The 22,131-nt window shown below is 46.0% G+C and overlaps 1 protein-coding gene across 6 annotated transcripts in view; it reads left to right on the top strand.

The window, feature by feature from the left end:
• Nucleotides 1-22,131, top strand: part of LOC106581515 (protein CASP) — a 181,715-nt gene that overhangs the window by 115,613 nt on the left and 43,971 nt on the right. The window contains exons 15-21 of one of the 6 annotated variants that reach the window (XM_045704070.2): nucleotides 3,072-3,794; nucleotides 4,610-4,690; nucleotides 8,340-8,441; nucleotides 12,759-13,276; nucleotides 13,576-13,720; nucleotides 19,189-19,587; nucleotides 19,843-20,031. The exons of 1 other annotated variant lie outside the window; for it this stretch is intronic. In XM_045704070.2, the coding sequence (XP_045560026.1) occupies nucleotides 3,072-3,794; nucleotides 4,610-4,690; nucleotides 8,340-8,441; nucleotides 12,759-13,276; nucleotides 13,576-13,720; nucleotides 19,189-19,587; nucleotides 19,843-20,031 (2,157 nt within the window). The remainder of the gene's footprint in view (nucleotides 1-3,071; nucleotides 3,795-4,609; nucleotides 4,691-8,339; nucleotides 8,442-12,758; nucleotides 13,277-13,575; nucleotides 13,721-19,188; nucleotides 19,588-19,842; nucleotides 20,032-22,131) is intronic. 4 more of the 6 variants (XM_045704072.2, XM_045704071.2, XM_045704073.2 and 1 more) reach the window with 4 other exon arrangements.

Genomic DNA, 22,131 nt, shown 5'->3' on the forward strand with positions numbered 1-22,131 from the left:
AATGAGAAGTTCCTGTACAATTCACCTGGTAACAAGCTCAGTTTATATAATGAGAAGTTCCTGTACAATTCACCTGGTAACAAGCTCAGTTTATATAATGAGAAGTTCCTTTACAATCCACCTGGTAACAAGCTCAGTTTATAATGAGAAGTTCCTGTACAATCCACCTGGTAACAAGCTCAGTTTATATAATGACAAGTTCCTGTACAATCCACCTGGTAACAAGCTCAGTTTATATAATGAGAAGTTCCTGTACAATCCACCTGGTAACAAGCTCAGTTTATATAATGAGAAGTTCCTGTACAATTCACCTGGTAACAAGCTCAGTTTATATAATGAGAAGTTCCTGTACAATCCACCTGGTAACAAGCTCAGTTTATATAATGAGAAGTTCCTGTACAATCCACCTGGTAACAAGCTCAGTTTATATAATGAGAAGTTCCTGTACAATTCACCTGGTAACAAGCTCAGTTTATATAATGAGAAGTTCCTTTACAATCCACCTGGTAACAAGCTCAGTTTATAATGAGAAGTTCCTGTACAATCCACCTGGTAACAAGCTCAGTTTATATAATGAGAAGTTCCTGTACAATCCACCTGGTAACAAGCTCAGTTTATATAATGAGAAGTTCCTTTACAATCCACCTGGTAACAAGCTCAGTTTATATAATGAGAAGTTCCTGTACAATCCACCGGGTAACAAGCTCAGTTTATATAATGAGAAGTTCCTTTACAATCCACCTGGTAACAAGCTCAGTTTATATAATGAGAAGTTCCTTTACAATCCACCTGGTAACAAGCTCAGTTTATATAATGAGAAGTTCCTTTACAATCCACCTGGTAACAAGCTCAGTTTATATAATGAGAAGTTCCTGTACAATCCACCTGGTAACAAGCTCAGTTTATATAATGAGAAGTTCCTGTACAATCCACCTGGTAACAAGCTCAGTTTATATAATGAGAAGTTCCTTTACAATCCACCTGGTAACAAGCTCAGTTTATATAATGAGAAGTTCCTGTACAATCCACCTGGTAACAAGCTCAGTTTATATAATGAGAAGTTCCTTTACAATCCACCTGGTAACAAGCTCAGTTTATATAATGAGAAGTTCCTTTACAATCCACCTGGTAACAAGCTCAGTTTATATAATGAGAAGTTCCTGTACAATCCACCGGGTAACAAGCTCAGTTTATATAATGAGAAGTTCCTGTACAATCCACCTGGTAACAAGCTCAGTTTATATAATGAGAAGTTCCTTTACAATCCACCTGGTAACAAGCTCAGTTTATATAATGAGAAGTTCCTTTACAATCCACCTGGTAACAAGCTCAGTTTATATAATGAGAAGTTCCTGTACAATCCACCTGGTAACAAGCTCAGTTTATATAATGAGAAGTTCCTGTACAATCCACCTGGTAACAAGCTCAGTTTATATAATGAGAAGTTCCTGTACAATCCACCTGGTAACAAGCTCAGTTTATATAATGAGAAGTTCCTGTACAATCCACCTGGTAACAAGCTCAGTTTCTGGAAGCCAGAGTGCTTGACAGTCTCTACATTTGGCATGACCTTTTTCTCCACTGGATATTTCTAGAAGTTCTTGCGTTCAGTGACTATGCATTTTTATCAAGACCTTTTTTATTTATTTGCTCAGTATCTCAACAAACAGAAGTATCTGGAATGGAATGACTAAGTGTCCAGAAAGACTACAACATCAAGTGTTACTAACATTCTGGCCTTTTTTTCTGGAGCTTAAGACTGAACTAAGGATTCATAAAAAGGCAACCAAGTTCCTCCTGACATGAGGCCATCACAACCAGATCTTTCACCCTTACAGACGACCAATTTTAAAGCACTCTATACTGCCATTAGGCCAATCTGATGCGCTGTTATACTGTAGCGGTGCAGCCACTCCACCAATGGGCCCTGAACATAGTGAACACAAGTAACCTAGTGAAGAGAGACAGTGGGAGGCCTGCTGACTGGACCTCTCCCTCCCTGCCTGCCAGACTCAGGCCTGCTGACTGGACCTCTCCCTCCCTGCCTGCCAGACTCAGGCCTGCTGACTGGACCTCTCCCTCCCTGCCTGCCAGACTCAGGCCTGCTGACTGGACCTCTCCCTCCCTGCCTGCCAGACTCAGGCCTGCTGACTGGACCTCTCCCTCCCTGCCTGCCAGACTCAGGCCTGCTGACTGGACCTCTCCCTCCCTGCCTGCCAGACTCAGGCCTGCTGACTGGACCTCTCCCTCCCTGCCTGCCAGACTCAGGCCTGCTGACTGGACCTCTCCCTCCCTGCCTGCCAGACTCAGGCCTGCTGACTGGACCTCTCCCTCCCTGCCTGCCAGACTCAGGCCTGCTGACTGGACCTCTCCCTGCCTGCCAGACTCAGGCCTGACTAAACCCCTCCCTGCCTGCCAGATTCGGGCCTGACTAAACCCCTCCCTGCCTGCCAGACTCGGGCCTGACTAAACCCCTCCCTGCCTGCCAGACTCGGGCCTGACTAAACCCCTCCCTGCCTGCCAGACTCGGGCCTGACTAAACCCCTCCCTGCCTGCCAGACTCAGGCCTGACTAAACCCCTCCCTGCCTGCCAGACTCAGGCCTGACTAAACCCCTCCCTGCCTGCCAGACTCAGGCCGGACTAAACCCCTCCCTGCCTGCCAGACTCAGGCCTGACTAAACCCCTCCCTGCCTGCCAGACTCAGGCCTGACTAAACCCCTCCCTGCCTGCCAGACTCAGGCCTGACTAAACCCCTCCCTGCCTGCCAGACTCAGGCCTGACTAAACCCCTCCCTGCCTGCCAGAGTCGAGGCTGGGCAGCAACCATTTTGACTGGTTTAAGTGCTTTCTTTTTTCTTCCCAGGCTGTCTTTTACAAGAAAGGTACAAATCACAAATGCTTGGGCATCTTGTCCGGGGGGTTTATCAAAAAAGAGAGAGGAAGAAAATCAATTTATATATAAAAAAAAAAACTTTTGACCTTAAAAATAAACAACTTTTTTTGGGTTTGTTTTTTTCGCCCCCTTTTTTGTTGACTCCCCCATAATGCCTTGTGTTTGACCTTTCTTGTAGGGTCAGCCGGGCGGAAAGGGAAAGAGGCGTCCGTGGAGGAGACCACCACGCCCAGTACCCCCTCCCTGCCTCCTCCTCTTCTCCCTCCCTCCCCCCAGCCCCGAACCCCAACTGACCCCCTTAACACTTCCATCACCAACGGGACACACCCCTTCACCCCCACGGGCATCGGCCAGGACTTCTACAGCCCCCCTTTCCCTCTGGTGGGGGGCAAGATGTCCCTTAACTCCTTCCTGCAGCGCCAGCTCATGCAGACGTTCTACTCCAAAGCCCTGCAGGAGTCCACTCAGGGAGCAGCTCTACTGTTCGCCCCTGTCCACTACACCTCTACCTCCACCTCTGGCTCTGGCTCTAGCCCTGTCCCGCTCTCGGCCAGCCCCCTGCAGTCTCCTGCAGGCCCAGAGGTGAACGGTAGTGGCGGTGCCCCCTCTCCCAGCCAGTCTGAGGGGACTGGGGGCAGTGTGTCTGACTGGGAGGACATGGACACCTCAGAGATCGCCCGACAGATCAAGGAGCAGCTGATTAAACACAACATCGGCCAGCGGGTGTTTGGCCACTATGTACTGGGCCTGTCCCAAGGCTCGGTCAGTGAGATTCTGGCTCGGCCCAAACCCTGGAGCAAGCTGACTATCCGGGGGAAAGAGCCCTTCCACAAGATGAGGCAGTTCCTGTCTGACGAGCAGAACATCCTGGCACTACGCAGCATCCAGGGACGTCAGAGAGGTGAGAGGCCTGCCTGTCTTCCTGCCTGTCTTCCTGCCTGTCTTCCTGCCTGTCTTCCTGCCTGTCTTCCTGCCTGTCTTCCTGCCTGTCTTCCTGCCTGTCTGTCTGTCTTCCTGCCTGTCTGTCAGTCTGTCTGTCTTCCTGCCTGTCTGTCAGTCAGTCTGTCTGTCTTCCTGCCTGTCTTCCTTCCTGTCTGTCTGTCTGTCTGTCTGTCTGTCTGTCTGTCTGTCTGTCTGTCTGTCTGTCTGTCTGTCTGTCTGTCTTCCTGCCTGTCTGTCTTCCTGCCTGTCTGTCAGTCAGTCTGTCTGTCTGCCTGCCTGTTCCAACATTTCCTCTGTTAATATGGGCCACCAGTTGTTCCATCAGTGAGGGTCTGTTGCTTTAGTCAACCAGATAGGCCTCCCTTCACAATCCATGATCAATACTGAAACCTTTCACACGTCGATAGTATTGACTAAGAGTAGGACAGGGCTACGGTTTACCACAGTCACGTTCGATCAGGCCATGCCTGCTTTTCTTTCCGCATCCGAGCATTTTACCTCTGCTCTGTGTTGTCAGGGAGTGGACAGGCAGACCTGGGGTTAGCGATCTTAACCCTTTGTTTAAGCTGTCAGTCCTCAGTTGAATGTCCTTGTTGACTCTGAGATGTAACCACTTGTCCTATGTTCACCCTGTCGTACAGTTCAGTAGCTGTGTGTATTGTCATTTTGTGGAACGTGTTCTATTGACACACAACAGAGAAATGAAATACAGGTGCACATTGAAGCAGGAAGTTGGCGTGAAGTTGGAGCAACATGTGTTGTTGTTTTTGACAGAGAGCCCAGGCCAGCCCCTTAGCCACGCATTACAGGACGTACCGAAGCAGAGAGCCAGCTCTGACCAAGCCTCGCGGACAGGTCTGTCCCCCACACACACACACACACACACACACTTCTGTTTCTGTCCTTGTGGGGTTGGATGAGATGTGCATGTAACCGTCATACTCGTAACCCCGCTCCCCACCTCCCTCTCCACACTCATACTGGCTCATACTGGCCTGGCAGTGTGTGAGGCGTTAAAGGATGTAGCAATAGAAATAGTCACACAGAAGCCGCTCTCACAGCTGTTCCACAGTGTTAATGTAGAGTTAATGAGCTGACAGTGGGTTTCAGTGGGGAGTGCTGCTAACCAGTGAACACAATGTGTCTGTTTGGTTGTCAGTCATAGTTTGACGTGAACAAAAAAAACGATTAAATACAGCGTCTCAATGTCAAAGGGAAGTATGTGAGTTACTCTCACACCCCGACCTTCACTTTCCTTTGTGTTTTAACCATGGTGGTTTGAGCATGGCTTTTGGCAAGAATAAACCCCCCCAAAATGGTTTCATTATTTCCAGATCAACCCACTGTTCTGGTTGACCCCTCTCTTTGCCTCTTTGTTGCCCCGTAGCCAGCAGGCCTATTTACCGGGGGGGGGGCAGCTGTTGAGTGACCCCTGTCTGTCTGTCTCTGTCTGTGTCCGTCTGCCTGCCTCTTGTCAGTCACAGTACTGATTGAAGCTTCTCAGTAGTGTACTTACAAACTACTGTACCTATTGTACCGACTACCTACTGTATTTAGTAATTACTGTACCTACTAACTACTGTACCTACTGACTACTGTACCTACTGACTACTGTACCTACTAACTACTGTATTTAGTAACTACTGTACCTACTAACTACTGTACCTACTAACTACTGTACCTAGTAACTACTGTGCCTAGTAACTACTGTACCTACTAACTACTGTACCTACTAACTACTGTACCGACTGTACCTACTAACTACTGTATTTAGTAACTACTGTACCTACTAACTACTGTACCTACTGTACCGACTAACTACTGTACCTACTAACTACTGTACCTACTGTACCTACTAACTACTGTACCTACTGTACCGACTAACTACTGTACCTACTAACTACTGTACCGACTAACTACTGTACCGACTAACTACTGTACCGACTAACTACTGTACCTACTGTATTTAGTACCTACTGTACCTACTAACAACTGTATCTACTAACTACTGTATCTACTAACTACTGTATCTACTGTTACTGTATCTACTGACTACTGTATCTACTGACTACTGTACCTACTGTACCGACTAACTACTGTACCTACTAACTACTGTACCTACTGTTACTGTATCTACTGACTACTGTATCTACTGACTACTGTACCTACTGACTACTGTACCTACTAACTACTGTATCTACTGTTACTGTATCTACTGACTACTGTACCTACTAACTACTGTACCTACTAACTACTGTATCTACTGACTACTGTGACTACTGTACCGACTAACTACTGTACCGACTAACTACTGTACCGACTAACTACTGTACCTACTGTATTTAGTACCTACTGTACCTACTAACTACTGTACCGACTACCTACTGTATTTAGTACCTACTGTACCTACTAACTACTGTACCTACTAACTACTGTACCTACTGTACCTACTAACTACTGTACCTACTAACTACTGTACCTACTGTACCTACTAACTACTGTACCTACTAACTACTGTACCTACTGTACCTACTAACTACTGTACCTAACTACTCTACCTTCTGTACCTACTAACTACTCTACCTACTAACTACTCTACCTACTAACTACTGTACCTACTAACTACTCTACCTACTGTACCTACTAACTGCTGTACCTACTAACTACTGTACCTACTAACTACTGTACCTACTAATTACTGTTACTGGACCTACTAACTACTGTACCTACTGTAACTAACTACTGTACCTACTGTAACTAACTACTGTACCTACTGTAACTAACTACTGTACCTACTGTAACTAACTACTGTACCTACTATCGACTGTCCCTACTGTACTTGCTGTAACTAACTACTGTACCTGCTGTAACTAACTACTGTACCTACTGTAACTAACTACTGTACCTACTAACTACTGTACCTACTGTAACTAACTACTGTACCTACTAACTACTGTACCTACTGTAACTAACTACTGTACCTACTAACTACTGTACCTACTGTACGTACTGTTACTGTACGTACTGTTACTGTACCTACTGACTGCTCTTACTGTGCCGACTAACTACTGTAGACAGTCTACAGTAGTTAGTAGGAACAGTCTACAGTAGTTAGTAGGTACAATCTACCTACTGTAACTACTCTGCTTACTGTACCTACTAACTACTCAACTTACTGTACCTACTGTAACTACTCTACCTTCTGTAACTAGTCTACCTACTGTAACTACTCTACCTGCTGTAACTACTCTACCTACTGTAACTACTAACTAGTCGACTTACTGTACCTGCTGTAACTACTCTACCTACTGTAACTACTCCACCTACTGTAACTACTCTACCTACTGTAACTACTCTACCTTCTGTAACTAGTCTACCTACTGTAACTACTCTACCTGCTGTAACTACTCTACCTACTGTAACTACTAACTAGTCGACTTACTGTACCTGCTGTAACTACTCTACCTACTGTAACTACTCTACCTACTGTAACTACTAACTAGTCGATTTACTGTACCTGCTGTAACTACTCTACCTACTGTAACTACTCCACCTACTGTAACTACTCTAACTACTGTAACTACTATACCTACTCCACCTACTCTACCTACTGTACCTACTGTAACTACTCTACCTGCTGTAACTACTCTACCTACTGTAACTACTCTACCTACTGTAACTACTGTAACTACTCCACCTACTGTAACTACTAACTAGTCGACTTACTGTACCTGCTGTAACTACTCTACCTGCTGTAACTACTCTACCTGCTGTAACTACTCCACCTACTGTACCTACTGTACCTGCTGTACCTACTGTAACTACTCTACCTACTGTAACTACTCTACCTACTGTAACTACTCTACCTACTGTAACTACTCTACCTACTGTAACTACTAACTAGTCGACTTGCTGTACCTGCTGTAACTACTCCACCTGCTGTAACTACTCCACCTACTGTAACTACTCCACCTACTGTAACTACTGCACCTACTGTACCTACTGTAATTTAAGTAACTACTATCTAATACCTACTGTAACTACTCTATGCTACTCTACTTACTGTAACTACTCTACCTACAGTAACTACTGTACCTACGAACTACTCTACCTACTGTACTTACTGTAATTTAAGTAACTACTATCTAATACCTACTGTAACTACCCTATGCTACTCCACCTACTGTAACTACCCTACATACTACCTACTTTAACTGCTGTAACTACTGTGTCTGTCTGCAGTGTCTTTGTTGATTAGCTATAATACTGTATCTTTGTAAACAGTACCTGTTTGAAGTTAACTTTGAATTGGTGGTATGTCCTCCTCTTTCCCCCTGTCCTCCTCTCTCCCCCTGTCCTCCTCTCTCCCCCTGTCCTCCTCTCTCCCCCTGTCCTCCTCTCTCCCCCTGTCCTCCTCTCTCCCCCTGTCCTCCTCTCTCCCCCTGTCCTGCTCTCTCCCCCTGTCCTCCTCTCTCCCCCTGTCCTCCTCTCTCCCCCTGTCCAGGTAACATCACCACACGTATCCGTACTCCGGAGTGTGGTTCAGACGACGCCATCAAGTCTATCCTGGAGCAGGCCAAGAGAGAGCTGCATGTGCAGAAATCTGGTGAGTGTCCTCCTCTCTGCACTCTGGTGGAATAGGATGACGCTTGTCCCTAGATGACTGATGGAATAGGAGGACAGTTGTGCCCACTCTGGTGGAATAGGAGGACAGTTGTGCCCACTCTGGTGGAATAGGAGGACAGTTGTGCCCACTCTGGTGGAATAGGAGGACAGTTGTGCCCACTCTGGTGGAATAGGAGGACAGTTGTGCCCACTCTGGTGGAATAGGAGGACAGTTGTGCCCACTCTGGTGGAATAGGAGGACAGTTGTGCCCACTCTGGTGGAATAGGAGGACAGTTGTCCCTAGATGACTGGTGGAATAGGATGACAGTTGTCCCTAGATGACTGGTGGAATAGGAGGACAGTTGTCCCTAGATGACTGATGGAATAGGATGACGGTTGTCCCTAGATGACTGATGGAATAGGATGACGGTTGTCCCTAGATGACTGGTGGAATAGGATGACAGTTGTCCCTAGATGACTGGTGGAATAGGATGACAGTTGTCCCTAGATGACTGGTGGAATAGGATGACAGTTGTCCCTAGATGACTGGTGGAATAGGATGACAGTTGTCCCCAGATGACTGGTGGAATAGGATGACGGTTGTCCCCAGATGACTGGTGGAATAGGATGACGGTTGTCCCTAGATGACTGGTGGAATAGGATGACGGTTGTCCCTAGATGACTGGTGGAATAGGATGACGGTTGTCCCTAGATGACTGGTGGAATAGGAGGACGGTTGTCCCTAGATGACTGGTGGAATAGGAAGACAGTTGTCCCTAGATGACTGGTGGAATAGGAGGACAGTTGTCCCTAGATGACTGGTGGAATAGGATGACGGTTGTCCCTAGATGACTGGTGGAATAGGATGACGGTTGTCCCTAGATGACTGGTGGAATAGGATGACGGTTGTCCCTAGATGACTGATGGAATAGGATGACGGTTGTCCCTAGATGACGACTGGTGGAATAGGATGACAGTTGTCCCTAGATGACTGGTGGAATAGGATGACGGTTGTCCCTAGATGACTGGTGGAATAGGATGACAGTTGTCCCTAGATGACGACTGGTGGAATAGGATGACAGTTGTCCCTAGATGACGACTGGTGGAATAGGATGACAGTTGTCCCTAGATGACGACTGGTGGAATAGGATGACAGTTGTCCCTAGATGACGACTGGTGGAATAGGATGACAGTTGTCCCTAGATGACGACTGGTGGAATAGGATGACGGTTGTCCCTAGATGACTGGTGGAATAGGATGACGGTTGTCCCTAGATGACTGGTGGAATAGGATGACGGTTGTCCCTAGATGACTGGTGGAATAGGATGACTGTTGTCCCTAGATGACTGATGGAATAGGATGACAGTTGTCCCTAGATGACTGATGGAATAGGATGACAGTTGTGCCCACTCTGGTGGAATAGGATGACGGTTGTTCCTAGATGACTGGTGGAATAGGATGACGGTTGTCCCTAGATGACTGGTGGAATAGGATGACAGTTGTCCCTAGATGACGACTGGTGGAATAGGATGACAGTTGTCCCTAGATGACGACTGGTGGAATAGGATGACAGTTGTCCCTAGATGACGACTGGTGGAATAGGATGACGGTTGTCCCTAGATGACTGGTGGAATAGGATGACGGTTGTCCCTAGATGACTGGTGGAATAGGATGACGGTTGTCCCTAGATGACTGGTGGAATAGGATGACGGTTGTCCCTAGATGACTGGTGGAATAGGATGACTGTTGTCCCTAGATGACTGATGGAATAGGATGCCAGTTGTCCCTAGATGACTGATGGAATAGGATGACAGTTGTGCCCACTCTGGTGGAATAGGATGACGGTTGTTCCTAGATGACTGGTGGAATAGGATGACGGTTGTCCCTAGATGACTGGTGGAATAGGATGACGGTTGTCCCTAGATGACTGGTGGAATAGGAGGACAGTTGTCCCTAGATGACTGGTGGAATAGGATGACGGTTGTCCCTAGATGACTGGTGGAATAGGAGGACGGTTGTCCCTAGATGACTGGTGGAATAGGAGGACAGTTGTCCCTAGATGACTGGTAGAATAGGATGACGGTTGTCCCTAGATGACTGGTGGAATAGGATGCCGGTTGTCCCTAGATGACTGGTGGAATAGGATGACAGTTGTCCCTAGATGACTGGTGGAATAGGATGACAGTTGTCCCTAGATGACTGGTGGAATAGGATGACAGTTGTCCCTACATGACTGGTGGAATAGGATGACAGGTGTCCCTAGATGACTGGTGGAATAGGATGACAGTTGTCCCTAGATGACTGGTGGAATAGGATGACAGTTGTCCCTAGATGACTGGTGGAATAGGATGACAGTTGTCCCTAGATGACTGGTGGAATAGGATGACAGTTGTCCCTAGATGACTGGTGGAATAGGATGACAGTAAATTTTCCAGTGCATTCTGAAAGTATTCAGACCACTTCCCTTTTTCCTAATTTTGATATGTTACAGCGTTATTCTAAAATGTTTTTTTTTAATCATCAAACTACGCAAATTCCCCATAATGACAAAGCATAAACTGTTTTTTATAGATTTTTGCAAATGTAATAAAAACAAAAATACATTATTTTCATAAGCATTCAGAACCTTTGCTATGAGACTCGAAATTGAGCTCAGCTACATTCTGTTTCCATTGATCGTAATAGAGATGTTTCTACAACTTGATTGGAGTCCACCTGTGGTAAATTCATTTGATTGGACATGATTTGGAAAGGCACACACCTGTCTATATAAGCTCTCCCAGTTGACAGTGCATATCAGAACAGAAACCAAGCCATGGTGATGAAGGAATTGTCCGTAGAGCTCCGAGACAGGATTTTGTCGAGGCACAGATCTGGGGAAGGGTACCAAAACATTTCTGCAGCATTGAAGGTCCCCAAGTACATAGTGGCCTCCATCATTCTTAAATGGAAGAAGTTTGGAACCACCAAGACTCTTCTTAGAGCTGGCCGCTTGGCCAAACTGAGCAATCGGGGAGAGGGGCCTTGGTCAGGGAGGTGAACAAAAACCTGATGGTCACTCTGACAGAGCTCCAGAGTTCCTCTGTTGAGATGGGAGAACGTTGCAGAAGGACAACCATCTCTGCAGCACTCCACCAACCAGGGCTCTATGGTAGAGGGGCCAGACGGCAGAAACTCCTCAGTAAAAAGCACGAAAACCTGCTTGGAGTTTGCCAAAAGGCACCTAAGGTACTCTCAGACTGTGAGAGACAAGATTCTCTGGTCTGATGAAACCAAGATTGAACTCTTTGGCCTGAATACCAAGTGTCACGTCTGGAGGAAACCTGGCACCATCCCTGCTGGGCTTTACAGAAGAGTGGCCAGAAAAAAGCCATTGCTTAAAAAAATAAATAAGAGCCAAACACGTTTGGTGTTCGCCAAAAGGCATGTGGGAGACTCCCCAAACATATGGAAGGTACTCTGGGCTTTTTGGCCATCAAGGAAAATGTCTGGCGCAAACACAACACCTCTCATCACCCCGAGAACACCATCTCCACAGTGATGGCAGCATCATGCAGTAGGGATGTTTTTCAGCGGCAGGTACTGGGAGACTAGTCAGGATCGAGGGAAAGATGAACGGAGTAAAGTACAGAGATCCTTGATGAAAACCTGCTCCAGGGCGCTCAGGACCTCAGACTGGGGGCGAAGGTTCACCTTCCATTAGGACAATGACCCTGAGCACACAGCCAAGACAACCTAGGAGTGGCTTCGGGACAAGTCTCTTAATGTCTTTGAGTGTCCCAGCCAGAGCCCGGACTTGAACCCGATCGAACATCTCTGGAGAGACCTGAAAATAGCTATGCAACAACGCTCCCCTTCCAACCTGACAGAGCTTGAGAGGATCTGCAGAGGTGTTCCAAGCTTGTAGCGTCATACCCAAAATAATCGATGCTGTAATTGCTGCCAAAGGTGCTTCAACAAAGTACTGAGTAAAGGGTCTGAATACTTATGTAAATGTGATAGTTCAGTTGTATTTTTTTATTTTTCTACATTTGCAAAAATTTCTAAAAACCTGTTTCTGCTTTGTCATTATGGGGTATTGTGCATAAATATGGGGGAAAAAACTATTTAATAGATTTTAGAATAAGGTTGTAACGTAACAATTGAAGGGGTCTGAATACTTTCCAAATTCACTGTATAGTGGTGTTTCTTATTCAAATACATTACTGGAGGATACTAACTTCTTAGACAATTAACTTACTCCGAATTTTGTGTATGTGCGTGTGTGTGAAAGAGAAAGAGAGTCTCTGATATCCGTTATCTCCTTTCTCCCTCCAGCAGACTTCTCCCATGGTCCTTCTCCTGGTGGGGGGCTGAGAGGAGGAGGAGGAGGAGGTGGTTCGGACGAGGCCATCCGCTCCATCCTAGAACAAGCTCGAAGAGAGATGCAGGCCCAACAGGCTGCTGTGGAACCCAGCCTCAAAGCCTCCTCCTCCACTTCATCCTCTCACTCCCAGAGGGACTTACTGGTCTCCCATCTGGCTGCCTCCTTCCCTGCCTACACCCCTCTGGCTCTCTCCCTGAAGAACACCCCCACCGCCCTCCCAGTCTCCCCCTCCTCGCCCTCAACAGCCCTGGACTTCAGCTCCAGTGTGAAGAGGGAGGACAGGGGAGTGTCAGTGCCAGACGGCCTGGCTGACGGGGTGCCCAGGCTGGGTCGGAGCTCTGAGGGGTCTGCCCGGCCTGGAGGAGGGCAGTGGAGGGAGCAGTGGTGGAGCAACATGAACCCAGACTCCCGCAGAGTTACACCCACACTGGGGGGAGAGGAGAACCGCACCCAGGAGGACTCTAAAGAGGTGAGCACCACAGTCAGAATTAACACACCTCGGTGAGAACACTGTGACTGAAGAGAGGGGACGGGGTTCTGGAATGTCTCCACAGTTATCACAGCCATCCAGACTCCCATTCCGTCTGTTAGTGTCTCACATACCTCATTTAAATCAACCCAGCTCTGAAGTAATCACTCAGCTTTGAGCTCAACACAATTCATTATATACGTAACCTAGTTACTGTGTGTGTGCTTATGTCTATGTATCTGTTTAGCCATTCCATAACGTGTATGAGTGACTGCTGTTTTATTGTGTGTGTGTGTTAGGCTCTTTCCCTGGGAAGTATGTGTGACGGCGTGGGGTCTCGGCAGAAACCTTGGAGCAAGATGACCTCCAGAGGCCTGCGTATGCAGCTGTGGCTGAACGGTGACCTGAGCCAGAACACACACATCAAGCCTGCTCACAACCAAGGTAATGGTGTGTGTGTGTGTGTGTGTGTGTGTGTGTGTGTGTGTGTGTGTGTGTGTGTGTGTGTGTGTGTGTGTTGACAAACAACTGACTGACGTATGGCTGACGATTATCTCTCAATTAGGCCCACCTCAACTTACAGTCAGCTGCTGAGCTATAAATGAACAGAATTACACTGCTGGCTCATATGCAGCTCCACACACACACAGCCCTGGGTGAGAGCACTGCTCTGGAGGGAGATGGCTGCCGATAACTACAGAGAATTGTGATAATTTCGTACACACACGGATTTCAATAAACAAATAGATAAGACTGTTCTATTCTCTTTGATTTAGTTCCTATTCCAACTCAGACAAATGACAGAATGGATGACATAGTGACTGACTGAACTGAATGAAGGACGAGTTACACTCATCATGTATGCTCTGCACTTTATTTGACTAGTACAGTGCCTTGCAAAAGTATTCATCCTCCTTGGTGTTTTTCCTATTTTGTTGCGTTACAACCTGTAATTTAAATTGATTTTTATTTGGATGTCATGTAATGGACATACACAAAATAGTCCAAATTGGTGAAGTGAAATTTAAAAAATGAACTTGTTTCAAAAGAATTACAAACTGAAAATTGGTTGCTACATATGTATTCACCCCCTTTGCTATGAAGCCCCTAAATAAGATCTGGTGCAGCCAATTACCTTCAGAAGTCACATAATTAGTTACATTGCACACAGGTGCACTTTATTTAAGTGTCACATGATCTCAGTATATACACACCTGTTCTGAAAGGCCCCAGAGTCTGCAACACCACTAAGCAAGCAGCACCATGAAGACCAAGGAGCTCTCCAAAAGGGTCAGGGACAGATTTGTGGAGAAGTACAGATCAGGGTTGGGTTATAAAAATATTATCAGAAACTTTGAACATCCCACGGAGGACCCTTAAATCCATTATTACAATTTTTAAAGAATATGGCACCACAACAAACCTGCCAGGAGAGGGCCGCCCACCAAACCTCACAGACCACCACACTCGGGTGGTTTAAGGGGAAACGTTTAAATGTCTTGGAATTGCCTAGTCAAAGCCCAGACCTCAATCCAATTGAGAATCTGTGGTATGATTTAAAGATTGCTGTACACCAGCGGAACCCATCCAACTTGAAGGAGCTGGAACAGTTTTGCCTTGAAGAATGGGCAAAAATCCCAGTGGCTAGATGTGCCAAGCTTATCGAGACATACCCCAAGAGACTTGCAGCTGTAATTGCTGCAAAAGGTGGCTCTACAAAGTATTGACTTTTTGGGGTGAAAAGTGGTAGGCATGTTGTGTAAATCAAATGATACAAACCCCACAAAAATCAATTTTAATTCCAGGTTGTAAAGGCAACAAAATAGGGAAAATGCCAAGGTTGTGAATACTTTCGCAAGCCACTGTAGGTAAATAGTCCTACATTAGACTCTATGGCTGAATCCCTCCAGAAGGGCATCTGGGGCTGAGGGGTTCTTTTCTGAAGGCGCGTGGTGCTGCAAGCTCTTTATCTGTGCAGCAGTGTCGCGATGGAAGGAATACCCTATACGGAGACTACCGAACACGGAACCCAAACCAGCTGCGCGCGTGCGCCATCGTGCATACATTTATTTTGTCCCCCTACACAAAACACGATCACGACACACAGGTTCAAATATCAAAACAATCTCTGAACCAATTGTATTAATTTGGGGACAGGTCAAAAAGCATTAAACATTTATGGCAATTTAGCTAGTTAGCTTGCACCTATTTAGATAGCTTGCTGTTGCTAGCTAATTTGTCCTGGGATATAAACATTGAGTTGTTATTTTACCTGAAATGCACAAGGTCCTCTACTCCGACAATTAATCCACACATAAAACGGTCAACCAAATAAATCTTTTCAAGTCATCTCTCTTCCTTCCAGACCTTTTTCTTCTCTTGACTTTATATTGCGATTGGCAACTGTCTTAAATTAGGTGCATTACCGCCACTGACCTCGTTCGTCTTTCAGTCACCCACGTGGGTATAACCAATGAGGAGATGGCACGTGGGTACCTGCTTCTATAAACCAATGAGGAGATGGGAGAGGCAGGACTTGCAGCGCGATCTGCGTCAGAAATAGAACTGATTTCTATTTTAGCCCTTGGCAATGCAGACGCCTGTTGACGCGCATGAGCAGTGTGGGTGCAATAATTGAATAACATAGATTTCTAAATTTATTTTGCAACACTCGCGTTGCGTGAGCGGTGTAGTCAGCCTGTAAGACCACCGCAAGAGAGTTATTGTAAAGTGTGGGAATAAGCTTATGCCAGACTTAGCCTACGTTTAACCTCTACCTTGTTCATTTCACTGTCCATATGTTCATGACCCGATTCGTATAAATCATGTCAAATTTTTTTAAATTCATATTAATTCATTATTCCTGGTAGATACTACTGGTTATGATTCATTATTCCTGGTAGATACTACTGATTCTCATTCATTATTCCTGGTAGATACTACTGGTTATGATTCATTATTCCTGGTAGATACTACTGGTTCTGATTCATTATTCCTGGTAGATACTACTGGTTCTGATTCATTATTCCTGGTAGATACTACTGGTTATGATTCATTATTCCTGGTAGATACTACTGGTTATGATTGCAGACAGAGCCCAGTGCCCAACTCAACTGAGGAGTAATAGAAAATGGAGACTTTTAACTTGGAAACATTTATAATTGAACCTTTATTTAACTAGGCAAGTCGGTTAAGAACAAATTCTTATTTACAATTTACGGTCGACGCTGGGCCAATTGTGTGCCGCCCTATGGGACTCCCAATCACGTCCGGATGTGATACAGCCTGGAATCGAACCAGGGACTGTAGTGACACCTTTAGCACTGAGATGCGGTGCCTTAGACCACGCCGTCACTCGGGAGTCCATGAGGATACCTCTTTCCGGTTTCCCTGACTTCTGGTTTTATTCTGTTATGCTTGTTCACGTAGCGCTCCTCACAGGCCGCTTGGGGTACGTCTCTAAAGGGTGTTATTGTACGTCAGACATGCAACACAAGATTTGTTCAAGCCTAAAATGTTACTCTATAATTGAACATGGCGTTTTGTATGTTCACAGGTGAAATTGTACGTTTCACGCATGGCTTTTCTTACGATCCTAACAATTACCTATGGATTATCTTACGATCCTAACAATTACCTATGAATTATCTTACGATCCTAACAATTACCTATGGATTATCTTACGATCCTAACAATTACCTATGGATTATCTTACGATCCTAACAATTACCTATGGATTATTTTACGATCCTAACAATTACCTATGGATTATTTTACGATCCTAACAATTACCTATGGATTATTTTACGATCCTAACAATTACCTATGGATTATCTTACGATCCTAACAATTACCTATGGATTATTTTACGATCCTAACAATTACCTATGGATTATTTTATGATCCTAACAATTACCTATGGATTATCTTACGATCCTAACAATTACCTATGGATTATTTTACGATCCTAACAATTACCTATGGATTATTTTACGATCCTAACAATTACCTATGGATTTTCTTACGATCCTAACAATTACCTATGGATTTTCTTACGATCCTAACAATTACCTGTGGATTTTCTTACGATCCTAACAATTCCGTATGGATTTTCTTACGATCCTAACAATTACCTATGGATTTTCTTACGATCCTAACAATTCCGTATGGATTATTTTACGATCCTAACAATTACGAAGGGATTTTCTTACGATCCTAACAATTCCGTATGGATTTTCTTACGATCCTAACAATTCCGTATGGATTTTCTTACGATCCTAACAATTCCGTATGGATTATCTTACGATCCTAACAATTACGAAGGGATTTTCTTACGATCCTAACAATTACGTATGGATTATTTTACGATCCTAACAATTACGTACGTTCAACCTTTTGGCAGGTATCTCGCTCCATACACCGCTGTCTTAGCCTGTTGATAGGTGGGGGGTTGCTATAGTACCATTATGTTACCCCTTCCCCCCTCCCTCTCTCTCCCTTTCCACCCCAGCCCTGTTGATAGGTGGGGGGTTGCTATAGTACCATTATGTTACCCCTTCCCCCCTCCCTCTCTCTCCCTTTCCACCCCAGCCCTGTTGATAGGTGGGGGGTTGCTATAGTACCATTATGTTACCCCTTCCCCCCTCCCTCTCTCTCCCTTTCCACCCCAGCCCTGTTGATAGGTGGGGGGTTGCTATAGTACCATTATGGTACCCCTTCCCCCCTCCCTCTCTCTCCCTCCCTCCCCAGCCCTGTTGATAGGTGGGGGGTTGCTATAGTACCATTATGTTACCCCTTCCCCCCTCCCTCTCTCGCCCCTTCCTTCCTTCCCTCCCTCCCCAGCCCTGTTGTCAGGCCTCTGTTTTGGAGATGGCAGCAGGGTCGCTTTCTCTAGGCACAAGGAGGACATAACCCACACTGACAGCTCTCCATCACTGCTCCGTTCCAGCCTTCTGCAAAACAGGACTGAGACAGGGAGGGGACTATGGGAGGGAGAAAGAGACCCTATGAATACATCCCTTTTTGTTTGCAGATCTGAAGGAACTGGTTAAGGTCCTCCAATCAGTTTAGAGGAGATTCAGCCATACTGTTAATCCCTATTGAGTTCTCTCTCTCAGACCTGCCAACAGTGAGGGCGCTGAGGGGCTAGAGGTTTCCTTCTGACCGGGCTTGTTGACTGCCGTGTGCTCTCTGTGTTTATTCATCCTGGTCCTGGGGACTCACAGGGGGGCCCTAGAGGTTTCCTTCTCAGTGTGTATTAATCCTGGTCCTGGGGACTCACAGGGGGGCCCTAGAGGTTTCCTTCTCAGTGTGTATTAATCCTGGTCCTGGGGACTCACAGGGGGGCCCTAGAGGTTTCCTTCTCAGTGTGTATTAATCCTGGTCCTGGGGACTCACAGGGGGGCCCTAGAGGTTTCCTTCTCAGTGTGTATTAATCCTGGTCCTGGGGACTCACAGGGGGGCCCTAGAGGTTTCCTTCTCAGTGTGTATTAATCCTGGTCCTGGGGACTCACAGGGGGCCCTAGAGGTTTCCTTCTCAGTGTGTATTAATCCTGGTCCTGGGGACTCACAGGGGGGCCCTAGCACTACACCTCATTCCACTATTCAGCTCATCATCACGTCATTAGAAAGTGCTAGGGCTAAAACACAAATGTGCACCCCTTTGGTTCCCAAGGAGCAGGATTAAGAAACACTTAATTAAAGGGATACTTTGGGATTTTGGCAACTTTCCCAGAGTCAGATGAACTCATGTATACCATTTTTGTCTCTGTGTCCAGTATGAGGTAATTTCACGAACCAATGTTAACGAGTTTTAGCGTAATGACTGGAAGTCTATGGGTATCTACTGGCATGCATACCGTACTGACCTACTGTACTGTCTGCTCCTGCCTTGCGTTTTCTCTCTCCTCCAGCAGAGGGCACTCCCAGCCAGACCTCAGCCAGCTGCAGCCCTGCCCCAGCAGAGGCCACTCCCAGCCAGACCTCAGCCAGCTGCAGCCCTGCCCCAGCAGAGGGCACTTCCAGCCAGACCTCAGCCAGCTGCAGCCCTCCTCCAGAGTCTCCACTGAGCTCTGCTGAGGAGTCACTCAATGGTTTAGGGGGGGACCGGGACCCTCTGGCCCCCCAGGCCCCGTCTCTGGAGCCCCCATCTGGTGAGCCCTCGGGGGGAGAGTCCCAGCCCGGTACCCCCCTGCCCCTCCCTGGCCCCATCACAGGCCTCAGCATCCAGGAGACGATAGCCATGTCTCCAGAGCTGGATACATACGTCCTCACCAAGAAGGTCAAGGAGGTGCTGACTGATAACAACCTGGGTGAGACTCAGACTTCTACGATACCTTCAGTCTCTATCTGTTTTCTCCTTCCTCTTCTCTCTCTCTTCCCTTCTTTATTCTCTCTCCTCACCTATTTCCAGTTTTTTTTTAAATATATTTTCCTCTTTGTCGTTCACTTATAGTTTCACCCCATCTCACTTTAGATTCATCTCCATATACAAGCTCTCCCAATTCATGGTAGTCTATCCAGTCCTTCAGCCTGACCCCCTCTCTCTCTACTCTCTCTCCCCCCAGGGCAGCGTCTGTTTGGGGAGAGTATCCTGGGTCTGACCCAGGGCTCGGTGTCTGACCTGTTGGCTCGGCCCAAGCCCTGGCACAAGCTCAGTCTGAAGGGACGTGAGCCATTCGTCCGCATGCAGTTCTGGCTGCAGGACCCACAGAAAGTGGAGAAACTGATGGACATGAAACGCCTGGAGAAGAAAGGTAATGATCTCTCTCTCTCCGCAATTCTGTCTCTCTCACGGATAATAATTCGCTTTATTGGATGTGACATCAGGTGGCCCTCCACGGGCCTGCTTACAGTCATCATCATCTTCATCAATTATAAACAGCAGCAGTCAGCGATTACTATCATTTTTCCTCCCCTTTTTTTTTATTTAACCTTTTATTTAACTAGACAAGTCAGTTAAGAACCAATTGTAATTTACAATGACAGCCTACCCCGACCAAACCCGGACAACGCTGAGCCAATTGTGCGTCGCCCTATGGGACTCCCAATCACGGCCGGTTGTGATAGAGCCTGGAATTGAACCAGGGTGTCTGTAGTGACGCCTTTAGCACTGAGCCACTCGGAACCCCTTACTGCACTGATCCATTCATCCACCGCTTCCTGGTTCCATTCATCCACTGCTTCCTGGTTCCATTCATCCACTGCTTCCTGGTTCCATTCATCCACTGCTTCCTGGTTTACACATTAGTCTTTCTCTTCCTAGTGGCGTGTCTTTGGCTATGCCGGATTAAGTGATATGACATGCTATTCTATAAAATCATTTCTCTGTAATTAATATTACCTGATTGAGCTAATCATGTAAATGTAATTAACTAGAATGTCGGGGCACCACGAAAGAGTGTTTATAGAGCTGTTATCTTCCAAATAAACTCTGAAAGACCTAGTAATATTTTACATCAATAGCAGTCAATATTAATCGTCACCTTATTTCAGTCTCATCTGAAAGTTGTAAATTCTTGGTTATCTTCACGAACCCTGGCTAACAAGTTGAATCAGCAATACAAAATTGGGTTTAATTATTTATTTACTAAATACCTAACTAATCACACAGAATTACATATACACAGAATGCAAATTATGTCATACAGAAAACATCCCTGGTGGACGGAACCTGTATGATGGCTTGTTATACAAAGAGAGGGGGTTGGGCTTGAATGAAAGAGCGGGAAGACTGAGGAACAAAGGGGGAAGCTAAGCTTTCGTAAATACAGTATCTTATGCATTCTAAATTACCGCCCATTTGGAAAAGAAAAATGCAATAAATATTTACTCTGAGCTGCGCTTCGGTAGGTTGGTCGTAGATGCTGGCCGTGTTGGCCAACAGAGATCTTCCTGTCCTTGGAAAAATGTCTCTGGTGGTAAATTGGATACGTTGTATTATCTTCGTTGTGTGTTAGACTGGATACGTCGTCCGTCCTTTCCTAGCCCAACGTTTACAGCTGCTGTTGCTAACTCAACGGCTAGGAGGTCTCACTTCTTAAGTGAATAAGAGTTCAAAGTTCATACCATTCACAACCAAAGCTCACGCTGCGGTTGGCTTAGTTCTGTAGTTGACATGTTAGTCCTTTTTAACGTATGGACCGTCGTCCTATCGTCCTCGGAACAGGAGGTTACATTTTCGTCAAGGGCTTATATAGTGGAGGGAGAGAAGGGTGTGTTTCATAGTTTATAACCCATGTCTCTTCACAGGGGCGGGCCACTGATTGAGCAGGGCTCTAACCTTATGAAAACCCAATTCTCTCATTTGGAAGCTAAAATTACATTTAATCTTCTAACAAACAGTTTCAATATCAAACATTTAAATTGCACAACAATTCCATGTGAATCTGATAACTAGAATGTGTAGACTTTCTCAGATACAGTTTATGTCGTCCTGTCATCAGTCATAATGTCTCAGACGCCAACTGATCTGACATCATATTCTTTAAGAACCAACGGATATTTTCAACTGGTTGGATTACCGAAATATGGTTCCATTCCCCCAACTTGTTTGATGTTCCCAGACTCTCTATGTCTAACAAAGGCTATTCAAGAGTCCTTCAGTAGGGTCAGAGAGAGAGGGGAAGGGAGAAAGGTATTTATGGGGGGGTCATAAACCTTACCCACAGGCCAACGTCATGACACTAGTGAGACTTAAAGGTAGACTCAGCGAGATGCTGTTGCATGCAAGAAATAAACACATAAAGGGTACATTTCTGTAACTAATGCTATACTTCTCTGCTGCTTTGGCCCCGTAGACACCACATTGTATCAACGTGAAGCGCACCCGTGTACATGCCTGGATACTCTGAGAG

Source organism: Salmo salar, chromosome 20 (genome assembly GCF_965601325.2).
Source record: "Salmo salar chromosome 20, fSalSal1, whole genome shotgun sequence".
Classification (NCBI taxonomy): Eukaryota; Metazoa; Chordata; class Actinopteri; order Salmoniformes; family Salmonidae; genus Salmo; species Salmo salar.